General features: G+C 43.6%; 1 protein-coding gene across 1 annotated transcript; it reads right to left on the reverse strand.

Annotated features, from left to right (window-relative positions):
• On the reverse strand, positions 1-22,794 carry FUNDC2 (FUN14 domain containing 2). Its single transcript, XM_040265592.1, has 5 exons — positions 22,586-22,794; positions 18,454-18,604; positions 8,853-8,928; positions 4,256-4,387; positions 1-1,708 (listed from the first exon to the last, which is right to left on the reverse strand). Exons 1-5 carry the CDS (start codon positions 22,716-22,718, stop codon positions 1,631-1,633), a joined length of 570 nt encoding a protein of 189 aa, XP_040121526.1. The 5' UTR covers positions 22,719-22,794; the 3' UTR covers positions 1-1,630.
• Between the last annotated feature and the right edge of the window lie 817 nt (positions 22,795-23,611).

Genomic DNA, 23,611 nt, shown 5'->3' on the forward strand with positions numbered 1-23,611 from the left:
TTTGTTTCAAAGCCACTGATAAACTGTATTTTGATGATCAGTATAGGTGGGTGGTGGGTCCATGGGGGTCACTGTACTTTCATATATATTTGAACATTTATATGTTTACATATGTCTGAGCATAAGAAAAAGTGAAAAAATTTTGAGTTCTTATACAAAAATATAGGACAATGTGGCTCATACCATTATGATTTGTATATAATCCACATATGTTACAAGCAAAACTACTTAATGTTGCCTTAAAATATTACAATAAGGAGAAAAATGCAAACGGATGAATTCTAAAAAATTCCACACATCCGCTAGTAGCTACAATTTCCAAATTCAAGTTAAAAGGCAAACATTTTAAAAGGAAGGCACTGAAAACATACATTTTGCAAGGGATCACCTGCAAGTTTAAGAAGTAATTCCGAGTTTTCAGCATTTTCAGAACTCATCAAATCTCAAAAATCCTGCTGATCACCCCATTTTCCACATACTTTTCTATGACCTCATTACTCACATATTCAACAGACTGAGTATCTACTAAGTGCTTGACTCCATGTATACAAGTGAAGACACAGCCTTGCCTTTCTGCACTGGATATTCCAGACATGGTATAAGGTCGTTACAGAAAAATGTCTTGTTTCTAAGGATGGGTGTGTGTATAAACTTGAATTCTAAAGATAAATTCAAAGAGTTGGGGTCATCATGAGACAGTAGATACCTTTGATGCTACTGTTCTAAATTTTTAATGCTTGGAAATGCCACCATTTTAAAACTCTGGATAAAGAAACATAATTGACACAGAGGAACTATGGGCTACCCCTGACATTTTGACTGGAAGTAAAAGTTCACATTTTAAAGCTTCAAACCCTTTCTATTAAATAAAAACCCAAGAGCTTCTTCCCTCTTACACCTAAAGTCACTTATTTTACCATCAATAAACCCTTTGGAAACAGCCATGAGATGCATTACCCTGTGTGGTGGAAAACATCCCTAAGATAATATCTGAATGCCTTTAAATGATTCACTAAGTCTGACCATCCTAAATGTTATTGACTGCTTGGTTTCCCCAAAGGCCTTCCCACCAAACACAGCTTCAGCTCATCATATGTCACTTTAGGACAAGTTCATTCCATATTCGGATTTTTCAACTGTCACACACTAAGAGTAGTTCTCTTTCTGTAATCTCAAATCTACTAAAAGAGAAAGTAGACACCACAATTGCAAAATCTTTCAAGCTTAAAGGCCAGTGTATTCAGTTCCTTTCCATGCAAAACTTAATGAGGTATCTTACATGCTTGCAATGTATTTTCCAAATCAAGTGTGGGGCAACCTTTGAAGATCCACTCGGCGTGTCATCTTGTCCTATGTTCTGGTAAGTATCTTACTCGAGAAAGGAATATACTTGCTGACCTACAGATTATTCCCGAGGGAGTGTGCTAGATAAGCGCTAACATCTATGGTCTCTTCCATTGCTGTCAAGCTCACAGTGGGGCCGTTCCCAACTTGAACCACCAGATGCCTACAAAGCCACTCAGATACGCCATGACAGGGAGGAGGAAGAGGAGGAGTTTTCTGTCCTAGGGTGGAGGGGAGAGGCTGCTGGTTGGCAAAGCTAGGAATCATGGTGGTGAAGTCATCCGCTCTAGGACGCCATGCCCAGCAGAAAGCCTCCGAAAAAGCCACCAGTCACTAGAACGTTCTTCTTCACAAACGACACCACCTAGGAACAGAAGACAGCACAGTGGATTACTCAGCTGAGGACGCTGTTATTGGGGAGGATGGGGATCTGAAGGTGAGCTGACAGGTCTTAGGCTAAGCTGCTGGCAGGTCTCTCCTCCTAACCCGTCCATGCATTCCTCCCACCCACGATCTGCCGGGTCTAGCCAGACACCCTCCTCTGAAATCGGATTTTTTCTCTGATTCCCACAGCTCCCTGCCTCCAGTGAAAGGTCCCACCTGTTTGAGACTCGGAGCCCTACTGCTCCCGCACATGCCCGCCATCAACCTCCATCCGAGACTGCACTTGGCTGAGCAGGGCAGACGGACACCCTCTTCTCGAACCACATGCAAACACCACCTTAGAAAAGTGTTCACCAGGAACACACCCTGCAGCCTAGCTTACTTATTTCCTGACCTAAGTACCCCCTCCCTGGCCCCCTTATTAGAGGCACTGTCTCTTGCCATCTGCCCTGGGGGGCGGGGATGAAAACAATCATACCATTTTCTGAAATACCTGCTTGCATTCATGCTTTTTACTAATGAGCCTCAACTTGTTACACCTTGGCTCTGAATCCCACCATCTGACTGCAACTGTTCACACCAAAATCCCTGATGGCCTCCTGGTTGCTACACACTGACCCCAAATATGACAATAGACTTGCTGCAAGAACAGCCACCCTCCCTCAGAAGAGGAAAGCAAAAACTTGGAGAATGAATGAACCGATTCCAAACCTTCTCGTTAGTTTACAAGTGTTCACTGTTAAGTCACCAGGAGGTTCTAATCAAACATGAACAATATTATTTTTTATTGTTTACATTCCTGTATCATTAAAGAAGCTTTTGATAACCATGCATTATTTTTGTACATGTCTGAATAAAAAATAATTTAGAGGTGAAAAAAGTGCAACTTTTGTAACCTTGACTTTGAGGGGGATGGAAGGGGGAAGGACTATCTAAGTATGTGAGCCCCCCACAAAGGCCACCTGCCACTCTGGGCAATGGATAGCTTCGTTGTTTTGGTTTGTTTTTTCATTTTACCAAAGTATAGGTTTTCTACAATGTTGGGCAAAGTTAGACATGGCAAAGTTACTCAGTTGTGCACATATATTCTTTTTTAAAATATTCTTTTCCATTACGGTTTATCCTAGAAGACTGGATGCAGTTCCCTGTACTATACAATAGGCCCGGGCTGGTACCCATTCAAAGAAACCCATACAGTTTTTAATAATCTGTAGCTGCTAATCCCATACTCCCCTTCCCTCCTCCACCAGTCTGTTCTCTATTCATAGAGATATTCCTTTGTGTCATATTTCAGATTCCACTGATAAGTGCTATCATAGGGGATTTTTCTCTTTCTGACTTACTTCCCTCAGTATGATCATCTCCAGGTCCATCCGTGTAGCTGCAAATGCCCAAATGTCTTATCTTTTATATCTGAGTAGCATGGCAGCAATGGACAGCTTTGGCCAAGCACTTACCACCACACAGAGCTGCCTGTTCAGTATTTTCATATTCTGCTAAGTCATCTATGCCTCGTCTAACTGCTTTCCAACTTGCAAACATTTGCTGATGTATTCCTGGTCTCTTGGGTCCTTGCAGAATTAATCAGGCACCTTCTTAACACCTTGATCCTGGTCTACTTCCTCCAGTTAAGTGCCTTTACTTATTTGCGGTATTTGAGAATTTTCTAAAGATCATAAAGACCTAACAAAATATAATACATCTTTCAAAAGAGAGTCTTCTCCTGTCCCTCCAGTACCAGCCAATATAATCTGACCTGATTTTGTACGCCAGATCAGGGATTAGCAAACTACAGCCCAAGGGCCATATTTTATTTTAAATAAAATTTCGGTGCAACACAGCCACACCTACCTGTCTCCCATCATCTCTGGCTATTTCCACACTACACCCTGGAATTCAATAGTTGTGACAGAGACCACACAGTGTACAGAGCTAACAATATGTATCATCTGACTCTTTACAAATAAAGCTTACCAACCCCTGGGCTACGTATTCTGGACACTTCAGAGATGGGTATGGACCCAAAAATATGACTCAAAATGATCAGAAAGGTCAAGTTGCTCAGTTTTGTCCAACTTTTTGTGACCCCATGGACTGTAGCCTACCAGGCTCCTGTCCATGGAATTTTCCAGGCAAAAGTACTGAAGTGGGTTGCCATTTCCTTCTCCAGGGGCTCTTCCCAACCCAGGGATCAAACCTGGGTCTCCTGCATTGCAGGCAGATGCTATACCATCTGAACCACCAGGGAAACCCATCAAAATGATCAGAGTGGCTGTAAAACATACATCCTCATCCTCCTCACTTCCTGACAAGAACTAGTTCAAGGGATGATCAACCCACATGTGTGCCTGCATCCCCAATAAAAGTCACCAAACCTTCTACTGGTCCTTGTAGGTTTACCCTTTGAAAATGCCTCTGAGGTAAAGATATTCCATCCCAGGCTGACATACGGGTATGTCTTCTCCATTTTTGTACAGACAAAGTTGTCTACACCCTTAGGCTGCACAGAAACAAAATGAAGCCTCACCTCCTCTGCTTTGCTCTTGACCTCTGTAGGTATCTGGTTGCTCTTGCGGATCTTCAGCTGTTCCTTGGCCTTCTTCATGTCCTTCTCTACACGCTGCCAGTCCACTTTGATGTAGCCAGTATGGTTTGCAAGCTTTAGTGTCAAAAATGACCGCAAGAGAGGAGAAACACAGGCTGGTTATTTCTCTTGTTCAGGATAAATTAGTAAACTCCTTTATCAAAAACCGTTCTGAGTTTCTATTTTTTGGAGACATATGCCATCCAGGTTTTGATACAACCATGATATTCGCTCCATAGCTCTTCATCATCTGTCCAATGTGCAAGGCCCAATCCCTGGCACCTGAAATCGACAGACAGGCCTTCAATGACTACTGGCAATTCTTTTACCTTAACTCTTACCCACATCGATAAAGTTTTAAGTTAGCTTAAAAAATACAATGGTAAATGAAAATCAGAACTGTAAGTAGAGAGATAAGGTAAAGAAACCTTAAAGCCAACATAAGCTAGATTTTCTTGACCACATGAACAGAGCAAGACTGTCAGGCAGTAATCACTTCTGCTCAGAAATCTTCTAGAACCTGGCCCCAAAGAGACTCCTCATGAATGATTTCTTTTAAGTGGCACAGAGAGAGGCCATCCAAATATACCTACAGAATATGACTACTTCCCTTACTCAAGACAGGCACACACACAGACTCAGTAAGAAGCATTTCATCACGAATGTGAGAAAAGGATAAGACTGATTCAGGTGTGACTTTTCCTGATGGACTAGTGTTACCCAGGGAACAAAGAGACAACCAACCCTCCAAACATAACACTTCTCTCCTTCCAATTTTGAATATGACTGTACCTCTGGATAGCTCAAAATATCTGAAACTGAAATTCTTCTCCACTGTCTTAGTCTTCTCCTGCACTGCTGCTCACCCTCAAGTCTTCTAGTTAATGGCACCACCAACTAATCCATCACCCAAACCAGGCTGGAGAAAGTATTTGCAGTACACGTCAATAAAAAAAAAAAAACATTAATACTGATAAAAAGTAAGATTCTTTTAGAGATCAGTAAGGAAGAAACCCACTTGAAAAACAGATAAAAGGCAACTCACAGAAGACAGTGGCCAACATAAGGGAGAAGTTCAACTTCGTAAGTAATCAAGGAAATTAACATTACAGTTAACAAGGTACTATAACTTTTTATCAGATTGGAGATAGATAAACTAGTGAAAATGCAGTGCTGGGAAGGAGATAGGGCAATGGACACTCCTACCACACTCTTCCTGAGAGGGTTAACCGGCAGCTTTGTAAGAGAGTGGTTTGGTTATATCCAGAGGTAAGAGGCATCCAGGTGAGAAAGGAAAAAAAAAAACTGTCACTATTTGTTGACATGTTTCTCTATATAATTTCAAAGAATCCAACAAAACCCCCAAATTCCTACACCTCCAAAAGCGAATGTAGCCAGGATCTACACTATTAAGATGAATACACAAAATCAACTGTATGAGCAATGTTAATGTTAGCAATGTGAACTGGAAATGGAAAATAAAAGTTAAGATTTTACGAGAGTTGCAAAATAACTGAATGCTAGGTGCAAATCTACACAAAAATCATAGAGGATATCTCTATGCTAAAAACGACAAAATGTTGAAGAAAGAACTCAAAGATGACCAAGATAAATGGAGGAGCAGGCCATGTACACAGAATGGAAGACTCAAAATAGAAGTGATCAGGCCAGTGAAAGAAAGTAAAAGTCGCTCAGTCGTGTCCTACTTTTGCGACCCCATGGACTATAAAGTCCATGGAATTCTCCAGGCCAGAATACTGGAGTGGGTAGCCATTCCCTTCTCCAGGGGCTCTTCCCAACCCAGGGATCAAACCAGGTCTCCCACATTGCAGGTGGATTCTCTGCCAACTGAGCTACCAGGGAAGCCCAAGATTAGGCCAGAGTTACTGCAAATCCAACCCCAGCAAGCTGTTTTAGAGCTATCTAAACAAGCTGCTTCTCAATCTGTATGAGAAGACAAAGAAATTAGAACAGCCAAATCACCCTACCTGATTTCACAGCAATCAAGACAGTGGGATATTGGAGAAGACACACAGAAGAGATGGACACAGAGAGTAATAGGCCAGAATAAAAAGAACAGAAACAGAAAACATAATCAAAAAACAGGCAAAAGACCTGAATAGATACTTCACCAAAAAGGAGCTCTGGACAGCAGATAAACACATAAGATGATGTCCAACATCAGGAGTTGTATCATTCTGAGTCCAATAGAGAGAGCTTTAGGACTAAGGGTGAGTGCCTGAGGAAAGGCATAAGAGCAAGGCAAGCTCTTATAAGGAATAAAACTGAGCCACAGATGGACAAGATTTATATGGAAAAAATAAAATTCTAGGCAAAGACACTACAAAAGACCGAAAAAAATGGAGAGACAGTCTGTGTTCACACCTAGATGATGCAGTCTCATAAAGGATTTTAATTCTCCCCCAAATTATCTACATGGTTCTCACGCAATTCCAATCAAAATGGAAACAAAATCTCTGAAAGGAATTCACAAGCCTGTGACTTAATTTTAATATATTTTTAAAAATATTTATTTATTTATTTTACTTTACAATATTGTATTGGTTCTGCCATGCATCAACATGAATCCACCATGGGTGTACACGTGTTCCCCATCCTGAACCCCCCTTCCACCTCCCTCCCCATCCCATCCCTCTGGGTCATCCCAGTGCACCAGCCCCGAGCATCCTGCATCATGCATCAGACCTGGACTGGTGATTTGTTTCACATATGATAATATACATGTTTCAATGTCATTCTCCCAAATCATCCCACCCTCGCCCTCTCCCACAGAGTCCAAAAGACTCTTCTATACACCTGTGTCTCTTTTGCTGTCTTGCATACAGGGTTATCGTTACCATCTTTCTAAATTCCATATATATGCATTAGTATACTGTATTGGTGTTTTTCTTTCTGGCTTACTTCACTCTGTATAATAGGCTCCAGTTTCATCCACCTCGTTAGAACTGATTCAAATGTATTCTTTTTTAATGGCTGAGTAATACTCCACTGAGTGTATGTACCACAGCTTTCTTATCCATTTGTCTGCTGATGGACATCTAGGTTGCTTCCATATCCTGGCTATTATAAACAGTGCTGCAATGAACATTGGGGTACATGAGAACTGCCATATGACCCAGCAATCACACTTCTGGGCATACACACCAAGGAAACTGTCCTAACATTTAAATGGGAGAAGTGAAGGTACAGAGGCCGCCACAATGACCCTGAAGAATACATGCAGGAACCTGTCCTGCCAACTATCAAGGACCAGCAAAGCAGGCAGAGTCCAATCCACCCATAGATGAATCCGCACGTATGATACAGGCAGTGGTACAAATAAAGGAAGACATTCGCGAAACGCAGCTAGGACAGTCATCCAGAGACAAGAGAGGAAACTGGATCCTTATGTCAAATGACAAGCCCTGTTCTCCCAACACTGTGACTACCCTGGTGACAGACCCCCATGTCCCACCTGCCACATGGTCTGTGATCACCCAGAAAAGATAATGATGAGCACCTCCTCACTCCTTCCTGTTTCCTTCCGGGTTGTCATCATCCTTCCTTACTCTCACCCCTTTCGACACCAGGACAATGACAGCTGAATCCATGGTGAACCCCGACCCATTGGGAAAAGTCACTCAAATTGCGAATCTCACGTGGGACTACCCTGCTAAAATGGGATCCCAGCACAAGTCTACGAACTATGGCTCCTACAGAGCAGGCATTAGCCAGCTCAGCTGCAGCTCAGAAGCTGGAAAATATTTCAATAGACCAGCATGCTGGTGCTGGGCTGAGTCGCTCAGTCCCGTCCGACTCTTTGCAACCCCGTGGACTGTGGCCCACGAGGCTCCTCTGTCCATGGGGATTCTCCAGGCCAGAACACCAGAGCAGGTTGCCCTGCCCTCCTCCAGGAGATCTTCCCAACTCAAGAACTGAACCCAGGCTCCTTCACTGCAGGAAGATTCTTTACCAGCTGAGTCACCAGGGAAGCCCACAAGCTCTGAAATCAGATGGAGGTGGGCAGGCCAGGCCCCAAGCCTCAGTGTTGTGTCAAACGCCCAGGTTATTCCAATGTGGAGTCAGGTTTGCAAACCAAGTAAACAGGGGTGGCCTCAGGGAACCAGCAGGCAATTATTCAAATATAAACTCCAGGCCAAGAGACAGCACAGACCATCTGACCCTAGGGTCATTTAGCCCTCATGTCTCACCAGCTTAGTATCTAAGAGTAAGTCAGATCACAGGGCGCTTGCATCACACTGGGGATTTTTGAAACCACACCTGCTTCATCTTTCAAGCAGTCTTAAAAACCCTGGAAGGGAGAGATGATAAGAAATACATACTCATGTTCCCATGTTATAAATGACAAAAGAAACCATCTCATGATACTTGATGAAGCTGGACTCAAAAGGTCATCCTTTGAAAAATTACATGAAACCATTCAGTGTCACAGAGCCAGGCCTAGATTGCACCTCCCCCAGCTACATTCCGAATGGGCAAGGGGAACAGCCAAGCATCCAGGAACATTTCCCGTACAGACCTGAAGCAGAAAAAATCCACCTCCCACAGCTGTTGCAGCCAGTTTTCCAACCTTCTGGAATATGAAACCTGTGCACCTACAAAAAGCAAAGGGACCAGCTGTCAGAGAAGCACACACATGGATTTCTGACAACATTCACGTCTTACCTTGGGACGATCCAGCCAACTTCCTGCTGCATAGGACATACAACCAGTCCCCTCCAGAGGGAGGAAACGGCAGAGATTTGGAACTCAGAAAGACCCAGACTAAGATATTGGCTCTACCTACTTCATTCTGTGGTCTTGAGCAAATACCTTTATTTTATTTCTTAAAAATTTTTTTTTATTTTAATTGGAGGCTAATTACTTAACAATATTGTAGTGTTTTCTGCCATACATTTACATGAATCAGCCATGGGTATACATCTGTTGCCCATTCTGAACCTCCCTCCCCATCCCATCCTTTTGGGTCATCCCAGTGCACCAGCCCTGAGCACCCTGTCTCATGCATCGAACCTGGACTGGCGATCTATTTCACATATAATATACGTTTCAATGCTATTCTCTCAAATCCTCCCACCCTTGCCTTCTCCCAAAGAGTCCAAAAGACTGTTCTTTACATCTGTCTCTTTTGTTGTCTCGCATATAGAGTCATCCTTACCATCTTTCTAAATTCTATATATATGTGTTAATATACTGTACTGGTGTTTTTCTTTCTGACTTACTTCATTCTGTATAATAGGCTCCAGTTTCATCCACCTATTAGAACTGACTCAAATGTATTCTTTTTAATGGCTGAGGCACAGTAGGGCTGAGAGGAGCTATTCCACGTTCAAGGTCAAGAGGGGCGGCCTTGAGGAGATACCCCTCGTCCAAGGTAAGGAGCAGCGGCTGCACTTTGCTGGATCAGCCATGAAGCGATATCCCATGTCCAAGGTAAGAGAAAACCAAGTAAGACGGTAGGTGTTGCGAGAGGGCATCAGAGGGCAGACACACTGAAACCATAATCACAGAAAACTAGCCAATCTGATCACACGGACCACAGCCTTGTCTAACTCAATGAGACTAAGCCATGCTGCGTTGGGGCCACGCAAGACAGATGGGTCATGGTGGAGAGGACTGACAGAATGTGGTCCACTGGAGAAGGGAATGGCAAACCACTTCAGTATTCTTGCCTTGAGAACCCAATGAACAGTATGAAAAGGCAAAATGATAAGATACTGAAAAAGGAACTCCCCAGGTCGGTAGGCGCCCAATATGCTACTGGAGATCAGTGGAGAAATAACTCCAGAAAGAATGAAGGGATGGACCCAAAGCAAAAACAATACCCAGTTGTGGATGTGACTGGTGATAGAAGCAATGTCCAATGCTATAAAGAGCAATATTGCATAGGAACCTGGAATGTCAGGTCCATGAATCAAGGCAAATTGGAAGTGGTCAAACAGGAGATGGCAAGAGTGAACGTCGACATTCTAGGAACCAGCGAACTAAAATGGGCTGGAATGGGTGAATTTAACTCAGATGACCATTATATCTACTACTGTCAGCAGGAATCCCTTAGGAGAAATGGAGTAGCCATCATGGTCAACAAGAGTCTGAAATGTAGTACTTGGATGCAATTCCAAAAATGACAGAATGATCTCTGTTCATTTCCAAGGCAAACCATTCAATATCATGGTGATCCAACCCTATGCCCCAACCAGTAACACTGAAGAAACTGAAGCTGAACAGTTCTATGAAGACTTACAAGACCTTTTAGAACTAACACCCCAAAAAGATGTCCTTTTCACTATAAGGGACTGGGATGCAAAAGTAGGAAGTCAAGAAACACCTGGAGTAACAGGCAAATTTGGCCTTGGAATACAGAATGAAGCAGGGTAAAGGCTAATAGAGTTTTGCCAAGAGAACGCACTGGTCATAGCAAACACCCTCTTCCAACAACACAAGAGAAAACTCTACACATGGACATCACTAGATGGTCAAAACCAAAATAAGATTCATTATATTCTTTGCAGCCAAAGATGGAGAAGCTCTATACAGTCAGCAAAAACAAGATCGGGAGCTGACTGTGGCTCAGATCATGAACTCCTTATTGGCAAATTCAGACTTAAATTGAAGAAAGTAGGGAAAATCACTAGACCATTCAGGTATGACCTAAATCAAATCCCTTATGATTATACAATGGAAATGAGAAATAGATTTAAGGGACTAGATCTGATAGACAGCATGCCTGATAACTATGGACAGAGGTTCATGACATTGTACAGGAGACAGGGATCAAGACCATCCCCATGGGAAAGTAATGCCAAAAAGCAAAATGGCTGTCTGAGGAGGCCTTACAAATAGCTGTGAAAAGAGAAGCAAAAAGCAAAGGAGAAAAGGAAAGATATAAGCATATGAATGCAGAGTTCAAAGGAATAGCAAGGAGAGATAAGAAAGCCTCCCTCAGTGATCAATGCAAAGAAATAGAGGAAAACAACAGAATGGGAAAGACTAGAGATCTCGTCAAGAAATTTAGAGATACCAGGGAACATTTCATGCAAAGATGGGCTCGATAAAGGACAGAAATGGTATGGACCTAAGAGAAGCAGAAGATATTAAGAAGAGGTGGCAAGAATATACAGAAGAACTGTACAAAAAAGATCTTCATGACCCAGATAATCACGATGGTGTGATCACTCATCTAGAGCCAGACATCCTGGAATATGAAGTCAAGTGGGCCTTAGAAAGCATCACTACGAACAAAGCTAGTGGACGTGATGGAATCCCAGTTGAGATATTTCAAATCCTGAAAGATGATGCTGTGGAAGTGCTGCAGTCAATATACCAGCAAATTTGGAAAACTCAGCAGCGGCCACAGGACTGGAAAAGGTCAGTTTTCATTCCAATCCCAAAGAAATGCAATGCCAAAGAATGCTGAAACTACTGCACAATTGCACTCATCTCACACGCTAGTAAAGTAATGCTCAAAATTCTCCAAGCCAGGCTTCAGCAATACATGAACCGTGAACTTCCAGATGTTCAAGCTGGCTTTAGAAAAGGCAGAGGAACCAGAGACCAAATTGCCAACATCTGCTGGATCATGGAAAAAGCAAAAGAGTTCCAGAAAAACATCTACTTCTGCTTTATTGACTATGCAAACCCTTTGACTGTGTGGATCACAATAAACTGTGGAAAATTCTGAAAGAGATGGGAATACCAGACCACCTGATCTGCCTCTTGAGAAATCTGTATGCAGGTCAGGAAGCAACAGTTAGAACTGGACATGGAACAACAGACTGGTTCCAAATAGGAGAAGGAGTACATCAAGGCTGGATATTGACACCCTGCTTATTTAACTTCTATGCAGAGTACATCATGAGAAATGCTGGGCTGGAAGAAGCACAAGCTGGAATCAAGATTACCAGGAGAAATATCAATAACCTCAGATATGCAGATGACACCACCCTTATGGCAGAAAGTGAAGAGGAACTAAAGAGCCTCTTGATGAAAGTGAAAGAGGAGAGTGAAACAGTGGTTTAAAGCTCAACATTCAGAAAACGAAGATCACGGCATCTGGTCCCATCACTTCATGGGAAATATATGGGGAAACAGTGGAAACAGTGTCAGACTTTATTTTTGGGGGGCTCTAAAATCACTGCAGATGGTGATTACAGCCATGAAATTAAAAGATGCTTACTCCTTGAAAGGAAAATTATGACCAACCTAGACAGCATATTCAAAAGCAGAGACATTACTTTGCCGACTAAGGTCCGTCTAGTCAAGGCTATGGTTTTTCCAGTGGTCATGTATGGATGTGAGAGTTGGACTGTGAAGAAAGCTGAGCGCCGAAGAATTAATGCTTTTGAACTGTGGTGTTGGAGAAGACTCCTGAGAATCCCTTGGACTGCAAGGAGATCCAACCAGTCCATTCTAAAGGAGTTCAGTCCTGGGTGTTCACTGGAAGGACTGAGGCTGAATCTGAAACTCCAATACTTTGGCCACCTCATGCGAAGAGTTGACTCATTGGAAAGGACCCTGATGCTCGGAGGGATTGGTGGCAGGAGGAGAAGGGGACGACAGAGGATGAGATGGCTGGATGGCATCACTGACTCGATGGGCATGAGTCTGAGTGAACTCCGGGAGTTGGTGATGGACAGGGAAGCCTGGCGTGCTGGGAATCATGGGGTCGCAAAGAGTTGGACACGACTGAGTGACTGAATTGAACTGAATATTCCACTGTGTATATGTACCACAGCTTTCTTATCCATTCGTCTGTCGATGGACATCTAGGTTGCTTCTGTGTCCTGGCTATTATCCCTTGAAATGCCCAATGTGCATTTCTCAGAGAACTTTGGCAACGTGGTGGAGAATGGATCAGAAAAACGGAGGAGACATGCCAGGGGTCTATACTTAGGCCATGTGATGGAGGGAAGAAAAACATGACTGTGTTCAAGCCTAGAGGACTTGTATCAGAAATGGGACAGGATGCTGCCCTGAATAATGAAGCAGACAGCGGTGGTGTGTATTTATTTCTGCATTTGGCCTTTGCTGCAACATGTGAGTCATGGCACGTGGACTCAGTTGCTCCACATGGGATTTACCTGCCTGTCTAGGGATCACAGAGTCTCAGCCACTGGCCCACCAAGGGAGGCCCTTTTCATCTTTAAAATTAGCTTTAGAGAATAAAGTATAGGACACATGTGGAATTTGGTAAAGCGGTCTGTCAATGTACCCCAGAGCCAGAATCAATTATATGAGGAATAAAAAAGATATCCAGCACTCAGTAAGGTAAAATGCACAATACTGCTATCCAATTAAAATTACCAGGCATGCAGAGCCGAAAAAAAGGCCCATAATGAGGAAAAAATAAATCAGCTGAAAGCAACCTAGAAGTGGCACCAAAGATACAACATGGACAAAAACAGCAGTTACTCTGACTGTATTTCATGTGTTCAAGAAGCTAGAGGAAAGGCTGTATATAATAGGTAGGGACAAGGAACATATTTTGCCAAGATGAAAATCAAACTTCTAGAGGTAAAAACTACAGTGTCTGAGATGAACACTATGCTTGATCAAACTGCTGTTTAGATCAAAGTAGAAAAAAGATCAGTAAACGTGACATAGCAATAAACACTATCAAAATGAAACAGAAAAATACATGAACGTGCATGTAATACTGAATTACAGTTATACACTGGGGAAAGCTGGAGGATGGGCTCTCTCTGGGTTATTTTTAACAAGCACCTGTGAAGCTATAGTTATCTCAAAATAAAAACTTTTTAAAAACTTAAGTGTCAGTGAACCTCAGGAAAATTTCAAGCAGTGTTAATACCTGTCTTATTGGGAATTGTTGAAGGATAGAAAAATATTTGAATAAATAATGAGGAAAATGTTCTAGTCTGTATCCAGTAAAAATATCTTGCAAAAAACAAAGATGAAGACCTTTCTCAGATACACAAAATCTGAAAAAGAAATCATCACTAGCAGACCAAAAGAACAAAGAATACTAAAAAGAAATCTTTCAGGCAGAGGAAAATGATACCAGCTAGAAATGAAGATACACACAAAAGCATGATGAGAAAAAGAAACTGTGAGAGTAAACTGAAAGGTTTCATTTTCATTATTTAAAAATATGTGGTGGTTTAGTCGCAGGTCGTGTCCGACTCCTGCAACCCCAGAGACCCTGCCAGGCTCCTGTTTAAAAATATAAGAATTAAATATTCAATGAAAAATAATAAGAATGTTTTATGGATTAATAACATATACATGTTAAATGTATGACAATGAAAATCAAGGGTAAAGGAGTTAAATGGAAGTATACTGTTATAAGAGCATCACAGTCTATGTGAACTGGTATTTCTCTTGATGACAGACTCTGATAAAAAGAAGATACATCCTATAAATCCTAAAGCAACCACGAAAATCACACAATGAAAAGACATAGCTAATAAACCAAGAAAGGACATAAACAGAATTACAGGCTTCCCTGGTGGCTCATCTGATAATAAATCCGCCTGCGATGTGGGACACCTGGGTTCAATCCCTGGGTTGGGAAGATCCCCTAGAGAAGAGAAAGGTTACCCACTCCAGTATTCTGGCCTGGAGAATTCCAAGGACTATAAGTCCCTGGGGTCGCAAAGAGTCAGACACAACTAAGCCACTTTCAGTTTAACTTTTCATGTGACTCAGCAGCAGCAGAACAACTAAGCACAAAGAAAACTGGACTTCATCAAAACTAAAAATTCTGTCCATTAAAGGACATTATTGCACTTCCTTGGAGGTCCCGTTGTGAATGTCCAATGCAGGCGACACGGGTTCAATCCCTGACCCAGGAAGATTCCAGATGCCACAAGGCAACCAAGCCTCTACACCCAGAGCCTGGGAACTGCAACTAGAGAAAGCCCACACACAGCAACAGAGATCCAGTACAGCCAACTCAATAAATCAAATTTTTTAGAAAGGACTTTATCCAGAAACTAGAAAGACAACTTAATAGAACAAAATGTTTTCATTCAGGTCTGCTGCTACTGCTAAGTCGCTTCAGTTGTGTCTGACTCTGTGCAACCCCGTAGATGGCAGCCCACCAGGCTCCCCCGTCCCTGGGATTCTCCAGGCAAGAACACTGGAGTGGGTTGCCATTTCCTTCTCCAATGCATGAAAATGAAGTCACTCAGTCGTGTCCAACCCTTAGCGACCCCATGGACTGCAGCCCTGGCAAGAGTCAAATATCCCAAGCAAAGAATTCTTACAAGTGAAGAACAGAAAGACAAAACAACTCCATTTCTCCAGATCAGAGGCAGAGATGGCCAACACACACATGGAAAGATGCTCAACATCAGTAGTCACCATGTCAGGCCCAAATCACGCCCACTAAAATGGCTATAATTTTTTTTTACTTGAGAAAATAGTGTTGGTGAGATGTAGCTGTAACAAGGAAAGCGGTCCCAATGCACACCGCAACGTGAATGAACATCAAAAACATGCTCCCAGGGAAAGCCAGACACAGAAGGTCACAGAGTGTATGATTTGATTTATTTTGAACCTAGAGAGAGGCCATGGTTACACAAAGCTGTGAATGGACTAAATGCCACTGAACTGTACACTCTAAAAGGTCAGTTTTCTTTTGGGTGAATTTCACCTTAATTAAAATATACATATATATATGTGTATACACAGTATACCTATGTTTATTACACACACACACCTGATCCAAAAGAAAAGAATACCATGATAATAAATTTAAACCTGATAATAAGGAAAATAAACTTAAATGTAAACAGCCTGTGTGTTAGTCACTCCCCATGGACTGTGGCCCATAGGATTCCTCTGTCCATGGGATTCTTCAGGCAAGAATACTGGAGTGGGTTGCCATTTCCTTCTCCAGAAACCGTCTAAGCACTTAAATGAACAGATTGTCAAAGTGGAATGAAAAAAGGAAAACCCACCTACATGCTGTCTACAAGAAACCTGTTTTAAACATACAGACTCCACTTTCCTGAACCTTGCCCCATGTGGCTCTTCCCTTGGTTGATTTTAATCTGTATCCTTTTGTGGTAAAAAGTCATAACCATGAATATACCAGCTCTCAGTAAGTTCTGTAGATCCTCCAAGGCAATTGTCACACATGAGAGTAGTCTTGGGGACCCCCAGCTCTTCAAACTAGTGACTCTGTCAAAGCTGCAGTGTGCACGATCAATACGCAATTGCATTTCTATAATGTAAGCGATGAACAACGATTCACAGCAACATATACAGAAGTTAATCAAAACAGATCACGGAACTAAATGAAAAATCTAAACCTATATATCACATAGAAGAAAACACAGAAGAAACTTTTGGTGACCCTGGATTAGGTAAATATTCTCAGACATGACACCAAAAGCCACAGCTATAAAAGAAAGAGTTCATAAGTGGTATTTCAAGATTAAGATCTGTTTTTTGAAAGACACTGTCAAAATAATAAAAAGCTATAAAGTAGAAGAATATATTTGCAAATCATGTATTTGCAAATACATGTATCCAGAATATAAAGAAATCTCACCACCCAGTAGTGAGAAAAAACCAACTCCCCAATAAAAATATGTAGAAAATATCTAAACATACCTCACCAAAAATAGATGGATAGTAAAAACAAGCCCATGAAAAAAATATTCAATATCATTATTCATCAGAAAAATGTAAATTAAAACTACAATGAGATATCACTTCACAGCTACTAGGATGGTTGTAGTCAAAAACACATTATGCCAGAAATAGACTGAAAGACATAGAGAACAAACCAGTGTTTACCAGTGGCAGAAGAAAGTGGGAAGGGGCAAGATAGGGCTAAGGGATTAGAACTACCATATATCAACTAGATAAGCAACCAGGATATATTGTATAGCACAGGGAAAATAGAGCCGTTATCTTGTCAGAACTCTTACATTATCTTGTAAGAATGGAGTTTAACCAGCAGAAATACTGAATCACTACACTGTGTATCTGAAAGTAATACAATACTATAAATCAACTACACTTAACAAAAAAGATATTATGCCAAGTGTTAGGATGTAGAGAAACTGGAACTCTAATACATTGCTGGGGGAGACATAAGATGGTACTTTAGAAAACTGCTTGACAGAGTCTTAAAAAGTTAAGACATTCACCTACTATGACTCAACCATACTTTTTCAAGGTATTTACCCACAAGAAATGGACAGCATATAGTCATACAAAGATGGGTACACAAACGTGAACAGCAGTTTTAGCCCCAAAGTGCAAACAAACCAGTATCATCAAGGGGAATGGACGAACTATTTTATCCATACAGTAGACTAATACTCAGTAATAAAAGGGAATGAACTAGTGATACACACAACAGCACAGCTGAACCTCGAAATTAGTATGCTCAGTGAAGGAAGACAGATTAAAAAAAAAAAGAATACACACTGCATAATTCCATTCACATATGATTCTAGAAGATGCCAAGTGATCTATAGTGATTCAAAGCACTAACTATGTTGTCCTGGACAAGTACACCTTTTCAGGTCTTGTGAAATGAAAGTCACTCAGTTGTGTCTGACTCTTTGCGACCCCATGGACTTATACAGTCCATGGAATTCTCCAGGCCAGAAAACTGGAGTGGGTAGCCTTTCCCTTCTCCAGGGGATCTTCCCAACCCAGGGATCGAACCCAGGTCTCCCGCATTGCAGGCAGATTCTTTCCCAGCTGAGCCACCAGAGAAGCCCAAGCACACTGGAGTGGGTAGCTTATCCCTTCTCCAGGGGATCTTCCCGACCCAGGAATCGAACTGGGGTCTCCTGCATTGCAGGCGGCTTCTTTACCAACTGAGCTCTCAGGGAAGCCCACTTTCTAAGCCTTAGTTTCTATGAAATGACAATAGATCATAGCAATAACCATTTCAGAGTTGTTGTGAGCAGGAAATGCGGGATCTATATCCTTAAAATTGCACCTGGCAAGTAGTGAATACCATGTGTAACCATTAAATAGCACTTGACCATTATGTGTAGATGTATACGACATGTGAGGTGATCAGTTGCACAAAAGTCAATGAGTTTTCATTGGTTTCAGGAGATGGTTTCTATGACCAAAACACTGCATTGTGCCAAAAACAGACACTGGACATCGTTTCCATCACTTACCATCCAGTGACACCTCCAATTAACAGCTGGGTTGCCACACTATATTTTTCAGCTGAAGGCCCAGATTCCTGCCCAAACAGCGTGCGCCACCATGGCTGCTTTTTAGCAAGTTCTGCAAGGTCCAGTGACTCAAACTTTCCCTCAAAGTTTCCTATAAGAATTAAGATACAGCATAAGAAAACAGTTACTGTCACAATAAATCACTAACATTCCTAGCCTAGATTAAGAGACATTTAAGGAAACAGAGACAGCTGTAATAAGAACCTCTAAATATTTATCTGTTTTAAATAGCAAATTCACTTGGAAATTCAGACCAGCAACTTTTGAAAATCAGACAAAAATCAACAAATATCTTGGAGGGGAAAAAAATCTCCACAATTTAGAATGAGTACTCCAGTTTCTCCTCTCAAGCTGAAAAACCCCCAAAAGGACCCAGGAAAAACTAGTAGGAGAACTTAATCATGCCTCCTAAACGAAATGGATTTTCTTCACTTGTCTCTCTTTTTCAGAAGTAACTCGATACTATTTAGTAGCTCAACAAATTCACAAACTCTCGGTACTAAGTGTCTGGCCACTGAAGAGAACTGTTACTATTGACCAGGCAATGTGCTCAGGAATAAACAAGTTTAACTAAACCCACAGAACAAAGCAGGTACAGAACAAGGTACAATTTGTTAACCCCATTTTATAGTTAAGAAGTGAAGGCTCAGAAGTTAAGTGATCTATGTACCCTCAAAGGGGGAAAAAGTTAAAAGTTTAATCCCTCTCTCTGTAGGAAAATAAATTTCATGAAGGAGGTACAAGAACTCTATACTGTAAATGACAAAACACTGCAGAGTGGCAATCTCAGGCAGGGGTCTGGGATCATCTATTCCATCCACACATACAGGCTGCATTGCTCAGGGTTAGTTTGGGCTTCCTTACCACCTGGTGGCTAGGGTCAGGGGTGCCTGTCTCAAGAAAGTGAATAAGACAGTGAGGAAACTCAAGGGCTAGGCAGAAGCTTCATTATCATTTCAAACCCAGCCTCCAAAGCCATGCAGTGTTATTTCCACTGTATTCTGTTGGAGCAGTCACAAACTTCCACTCAAGATTCAAGGGGCAATATAGATAGACCCCAGTATTGCTGAGTATCAAAGTCACACTGGACAAAAAAAAGCATGGGGGAATGTGGAAATATTGCTGAAATCACTTAGGAAAACACAATGTGCCACCAGCGACCAAAACAACTGTGGGAGAAAAAAAATAAAGTTCAAAGCATTTCAAGACTTCTTACAAAATTACAGTAACACAGAGGTAACTAATTTCAAGAGTTACACAACTACTCTATTTGCCAGTGCAGAACTGACATAAGTATAGAAAAATCTACCAATGGAATAGAACCCAGAGTCTAGAAGTAGATCTACACATATAGTCATTTGATTGTCAGTAACACGGCACAGAAGTTATTTACTAGGGAAAGAAAGTTTTCAACACATTGTGTGAGAAGTACTAGGTATCTGTACTAATGAAGACAAAAGGTCAATCCTTACTTGACACAATGCTCGAAATATAATTGAAGAATTAATTCAAGGCGGACCACAGATCCCAATTTAGCAAAACCAAACTACAGGTGTTTAAGGAACTGGATTTTCTAGGGCCTATTGTTGTTCAGTTGCTCAGTCCTGTCTGACTCTTTGTGACCCCATGGACTGTAGAACGCCAAGCTCTTCTGTCCCATGGGATTTCCCAGGCCAGAATACTGGAATGGGTTGCCATTTCCTTCCACCCAGGGATCAAACCTGCATCTCCTGCATTGGCAAGCAGATTCTTTACCACTGAGCCCCTGGGAAGCCCTGTATGGCCTAAGCAGTAGTTAAATGATAATTTTTCTTCCAATGTAACCACAACACATTAATGCTGTGTTGAAGAAGAAAGTCTCTCCCTGGGTTAAAGAACATCACTGAAAACAAGCAAGAGTTTTGAGTTTTGTTTTAACGTCAAGACCCTTAGCTTAAGAAAGGGCTCCAGCCCAAACGGGTCAAATCAGAAACACTGAGTTCACCCAAAGTGACTCAGTCATTCAACAAATGCTGCCAAGTGCTATGTGGAGAAGTTAGTAGCCTTGATTGCCAGTGGGGGCAGAAAGGATTACAGGATTAGTGATCATCAGTATGATAAAGACAAATCCCTACTGTCAACCTCAAGGTTTCTCACCACAATTTCCTAAGTGCAAATATCTTATTCGCTACACATTTTAAGTAAATTGAGGACAGTCTGCTCTGCAGAAACTCCCTTATGGATACCAACACCTTGCAAGTGTTCATCACTTAGTCATGTCCGAGTCTTTGTGACCCCGTGGTCTGTAGCCCACCAGGCTTCTCTGTCTATGGGATTTTCCAGGCAAGAACACTGGAGTGGGTTGCCATTTCCTTCCCCAGGGGATCTTCCTGACCCAGATATTGAACCCAAGTCTTCCGCATTGCAGGTTGACTCTTTACCAACACCTTAGAGTCACTGCAATTCTGTGGTATGCTGGGAAACGTGGAAGGATCACGATGGGGTGGGGACAGGCTGGTGTGTCGTGCACACCCACAGCCAGAGCATGACATCACTGAACTGTGACGGTGCTGAACGTGGAGCTGGGGTGGAGGCAGACTGGTGTGTGTGTGTGCACGTGTGCAGATTGGGGTATGTGTGTGTGTGGGCAGACTGGTGTGTGTGTGGTGGAGGCAGGGGGCAGACTGGTGTGGGGGGTCATACTGGTGTGAGCAGACTGGTGTGAGGGGGAGACTGGTCTGGGGGGGCACACTGGTGTGTGTGTTGCACAGAAAGTTAGGGCGTGACATCACTGAATTGCAACGGCACTGAACGCAGAGCTGGGACAGGGGCAGACTAGTGTGTGTGGGGGTGGGTAGACTGGTCTGTGTGTGTCAGTGTGTCTGTGAACAGACTGGTGTGAGTATGTGTCTGTGTGTGCAGACTGGTGTAGAGTGGTAGACTGCTGTGTGTAGGGGGGGCAGACTGTGTGTTGCACACCCACAGCCAGGGCCTGACATCATGGAATTGTGACGGTGCTGAACGCAGAGCTGGGGCGGGGGCAGACTGGTGTGTGTGTGTGTGTCTGTCTGTCTGTCTTGGACACACACAGCCAGGGCGTGACATCACGAAATTGTGACGGCACTGAATGAGGAGCTGGAAGAGGCGCGGGGCTATCTCCACCACATGGACATGACAGCTGTCCGTAACCGAAGAGTACAGGTAACAGTGAAACATGGCAAATAAGAAAGAATGAATTCTGAGTCCTTCCACTCTTGTGTTTTAAACAGAATTTCTGTAACCTTGTTTATATAAGTCTATAAAACTCATACAAGCATATATGAGTTTTCGGTGATGGCTCTGTAAGACAGTGAAAGTGAAGTCGCTCAGTCGTGTTCGACTCTGCGACCCCATGGACTGTAGCCCACCAGGCTCCTCCGTCCATGGAATTTTCCAGGCAAGAGTACTGGAGTGGGTGGCCATTTCCTTCTCCAGAGGATCTTCCTGGCCCAGGGATTGAACCCGGGTCTCCCGCATTGCAGGCAGACGCTTTACCACCTAAGCCACCAGGGAAGCCCTATGAGACAGTACTGAACTGAATATAGTCTGCAGCATTCACAGTGGGACAAGAAGCAGGAAGACTTGGTCCACTGTGTATTTGTTTACAGGGACTCTGTTTTTTGTCTTTTTCTGGGACTCCTGACTATGCAGACTACAGAGACGATTTCCAAGAACCGTATCCTGTGTCCACTTTCAAACCCATCAAAGCGCCAGGAGGGGCAGCTGACACACCGAATGACCCGCCTGAAGTCTCTGGGTTCCCGACCGCTTCCGAGAACACAAACCAAAAGTTGCCAAGCCCAGGTTGCCGGGGCGGGGCCGGAAGGCAGAGGAGCCTACCCCGCGCCGACCCCCCGGAAAAGGTCGGCTCCAGCGCGGCCGCTTACCTTGGCTGGGCCCGGCCCGAGCTCCAGCGCCCTCCCCCGACCCTTCGCCGCGCGCGCTTCTCGGGGCGGAGGGTGCGGCCTGGCCTGGGAGGAGCGGAGCCTGTCCCTTTCCGGAGCCCGGGAAGGTAGCTCCTCGCGGAGCCACGGGGGCCCGCGCCCGCCCTTACCTTGACTGGCGGCGGCCATTTCGGCGAGCTCCTCTCGCGATGACACCCGCGGGACTTCGCCGCGGGAGGACGCGGAGTGGCGCGCCGCCGTCTGCGCGAGCTGGCTTCCGGTACGTGGGGTAGATGTTTCCATTCCCACGGCAGCGGCGGAAGAGGCCGGGCGGGGCGCGGGCTGTCCCTTCCCCTTCTCGGCGCGCCGGCGAGTCACAAAGCTCCGGGGGGGCGGGGCTACAAGTGCAGTGGCCCCGCCCCTCGGCGGGCCCAGCCGCGCGTAAGTAGAAGGTCTTCGGCGGCTGCACTGGCCCCCCACTTACGGTCCCGCTCTCCGGTTACTGGGAAGAGGGTTCTTTCGGTTCCCCGCGAAAGGTTACACGGCCTTTCCCTCGCGAACGCTGTTTCGCTCTTTCCTTTACGAAAAAGTTCAAAGGCGGGCTCGTGGTGGTTTTTCATGTCAACACTGAGCACGTACTTATCATTGCCCCAGCCCCAAGCGACAGCTGTCGCTGTGACTCCGTCCTAGTTCAAGGCGACACCGCCCTGCCAGAAACCTTGCTGTTATTCCAGTGCTTCCGTCTCAGCCCAAATGGCCTTCAGTGAACAGGCCACCTGCTTTCGTACCGTTAAACCCGATCCTCACGGCTGTGGCCAGAGATCACGATCCTCCCTTGCTCAGAACCCTACCATGGCTCCCTAGAGCCTTCAGTGTACAAGTCACAGGCCCCTTACTGAAATGTAAGCTTCTTACATTTGCGCGTAAGGTACGCATCCCATGACCATCGGCATTTAAAATTGCGACCTGGTTCATCCTTCCTTCCCCTTCTCATACTTTACTTTCTTTGGGGGCGCAGTTCTTAGTTCACCTGACATACATAAGGGACCCCCGTCTCACAGGTATTGCTTAGCGTCTCTCAGTTGATGGTTTTCCCTGCTGTGCACCCGGTGCCTGGGACGGTGTTTGTGTAGGACCATGTCTGATTAGGACAAATGAACCATTGTGTGCTCTTTAGCGAACCACTTAACCACTCT

Source organism: Oryx dammah, unplaced genomic scaffold (assembly GCF_014754425.2).
Source record: "Oryx dammah isolate SB20612 unplaced genomic scaffold, SCBI_Odam_1.1 HiC_scaffold_23, whole genome shotgun sequence".
NCBI classification, from domain to species: Eukaryota; Metazoa; Chordata; class Mammalia; order Artiodactyla; family Bovidae; genus Oryx; species Oryx dammah.

Excerpts from the sequence above, each read along its gene's own strand:
- FUNDC2 (XM_040265592.1), bottom strand. The coding sequence starts at position 22,718 with ATGGAAACATCTACCCCACGTACCGGAAGCCAGCTCGCGCAGACGGCG. Across the intron at positions 4,388-8,852 it reads GTGGATTTTTTCTGCTTCAG|CTTGCAAACCATACTGGCTA; the intron begins GTCTGTACGGGA and ends TTGACACTAAAG. Across the intron at positions 1,709-4,255 it reads TCAAGAGCAAAGCAGAGGAG|GTGGTGTCGTTTGTGAAGAA; the intron begins GTGAGGCTTCAT and ends TTCTGTTCCTAG.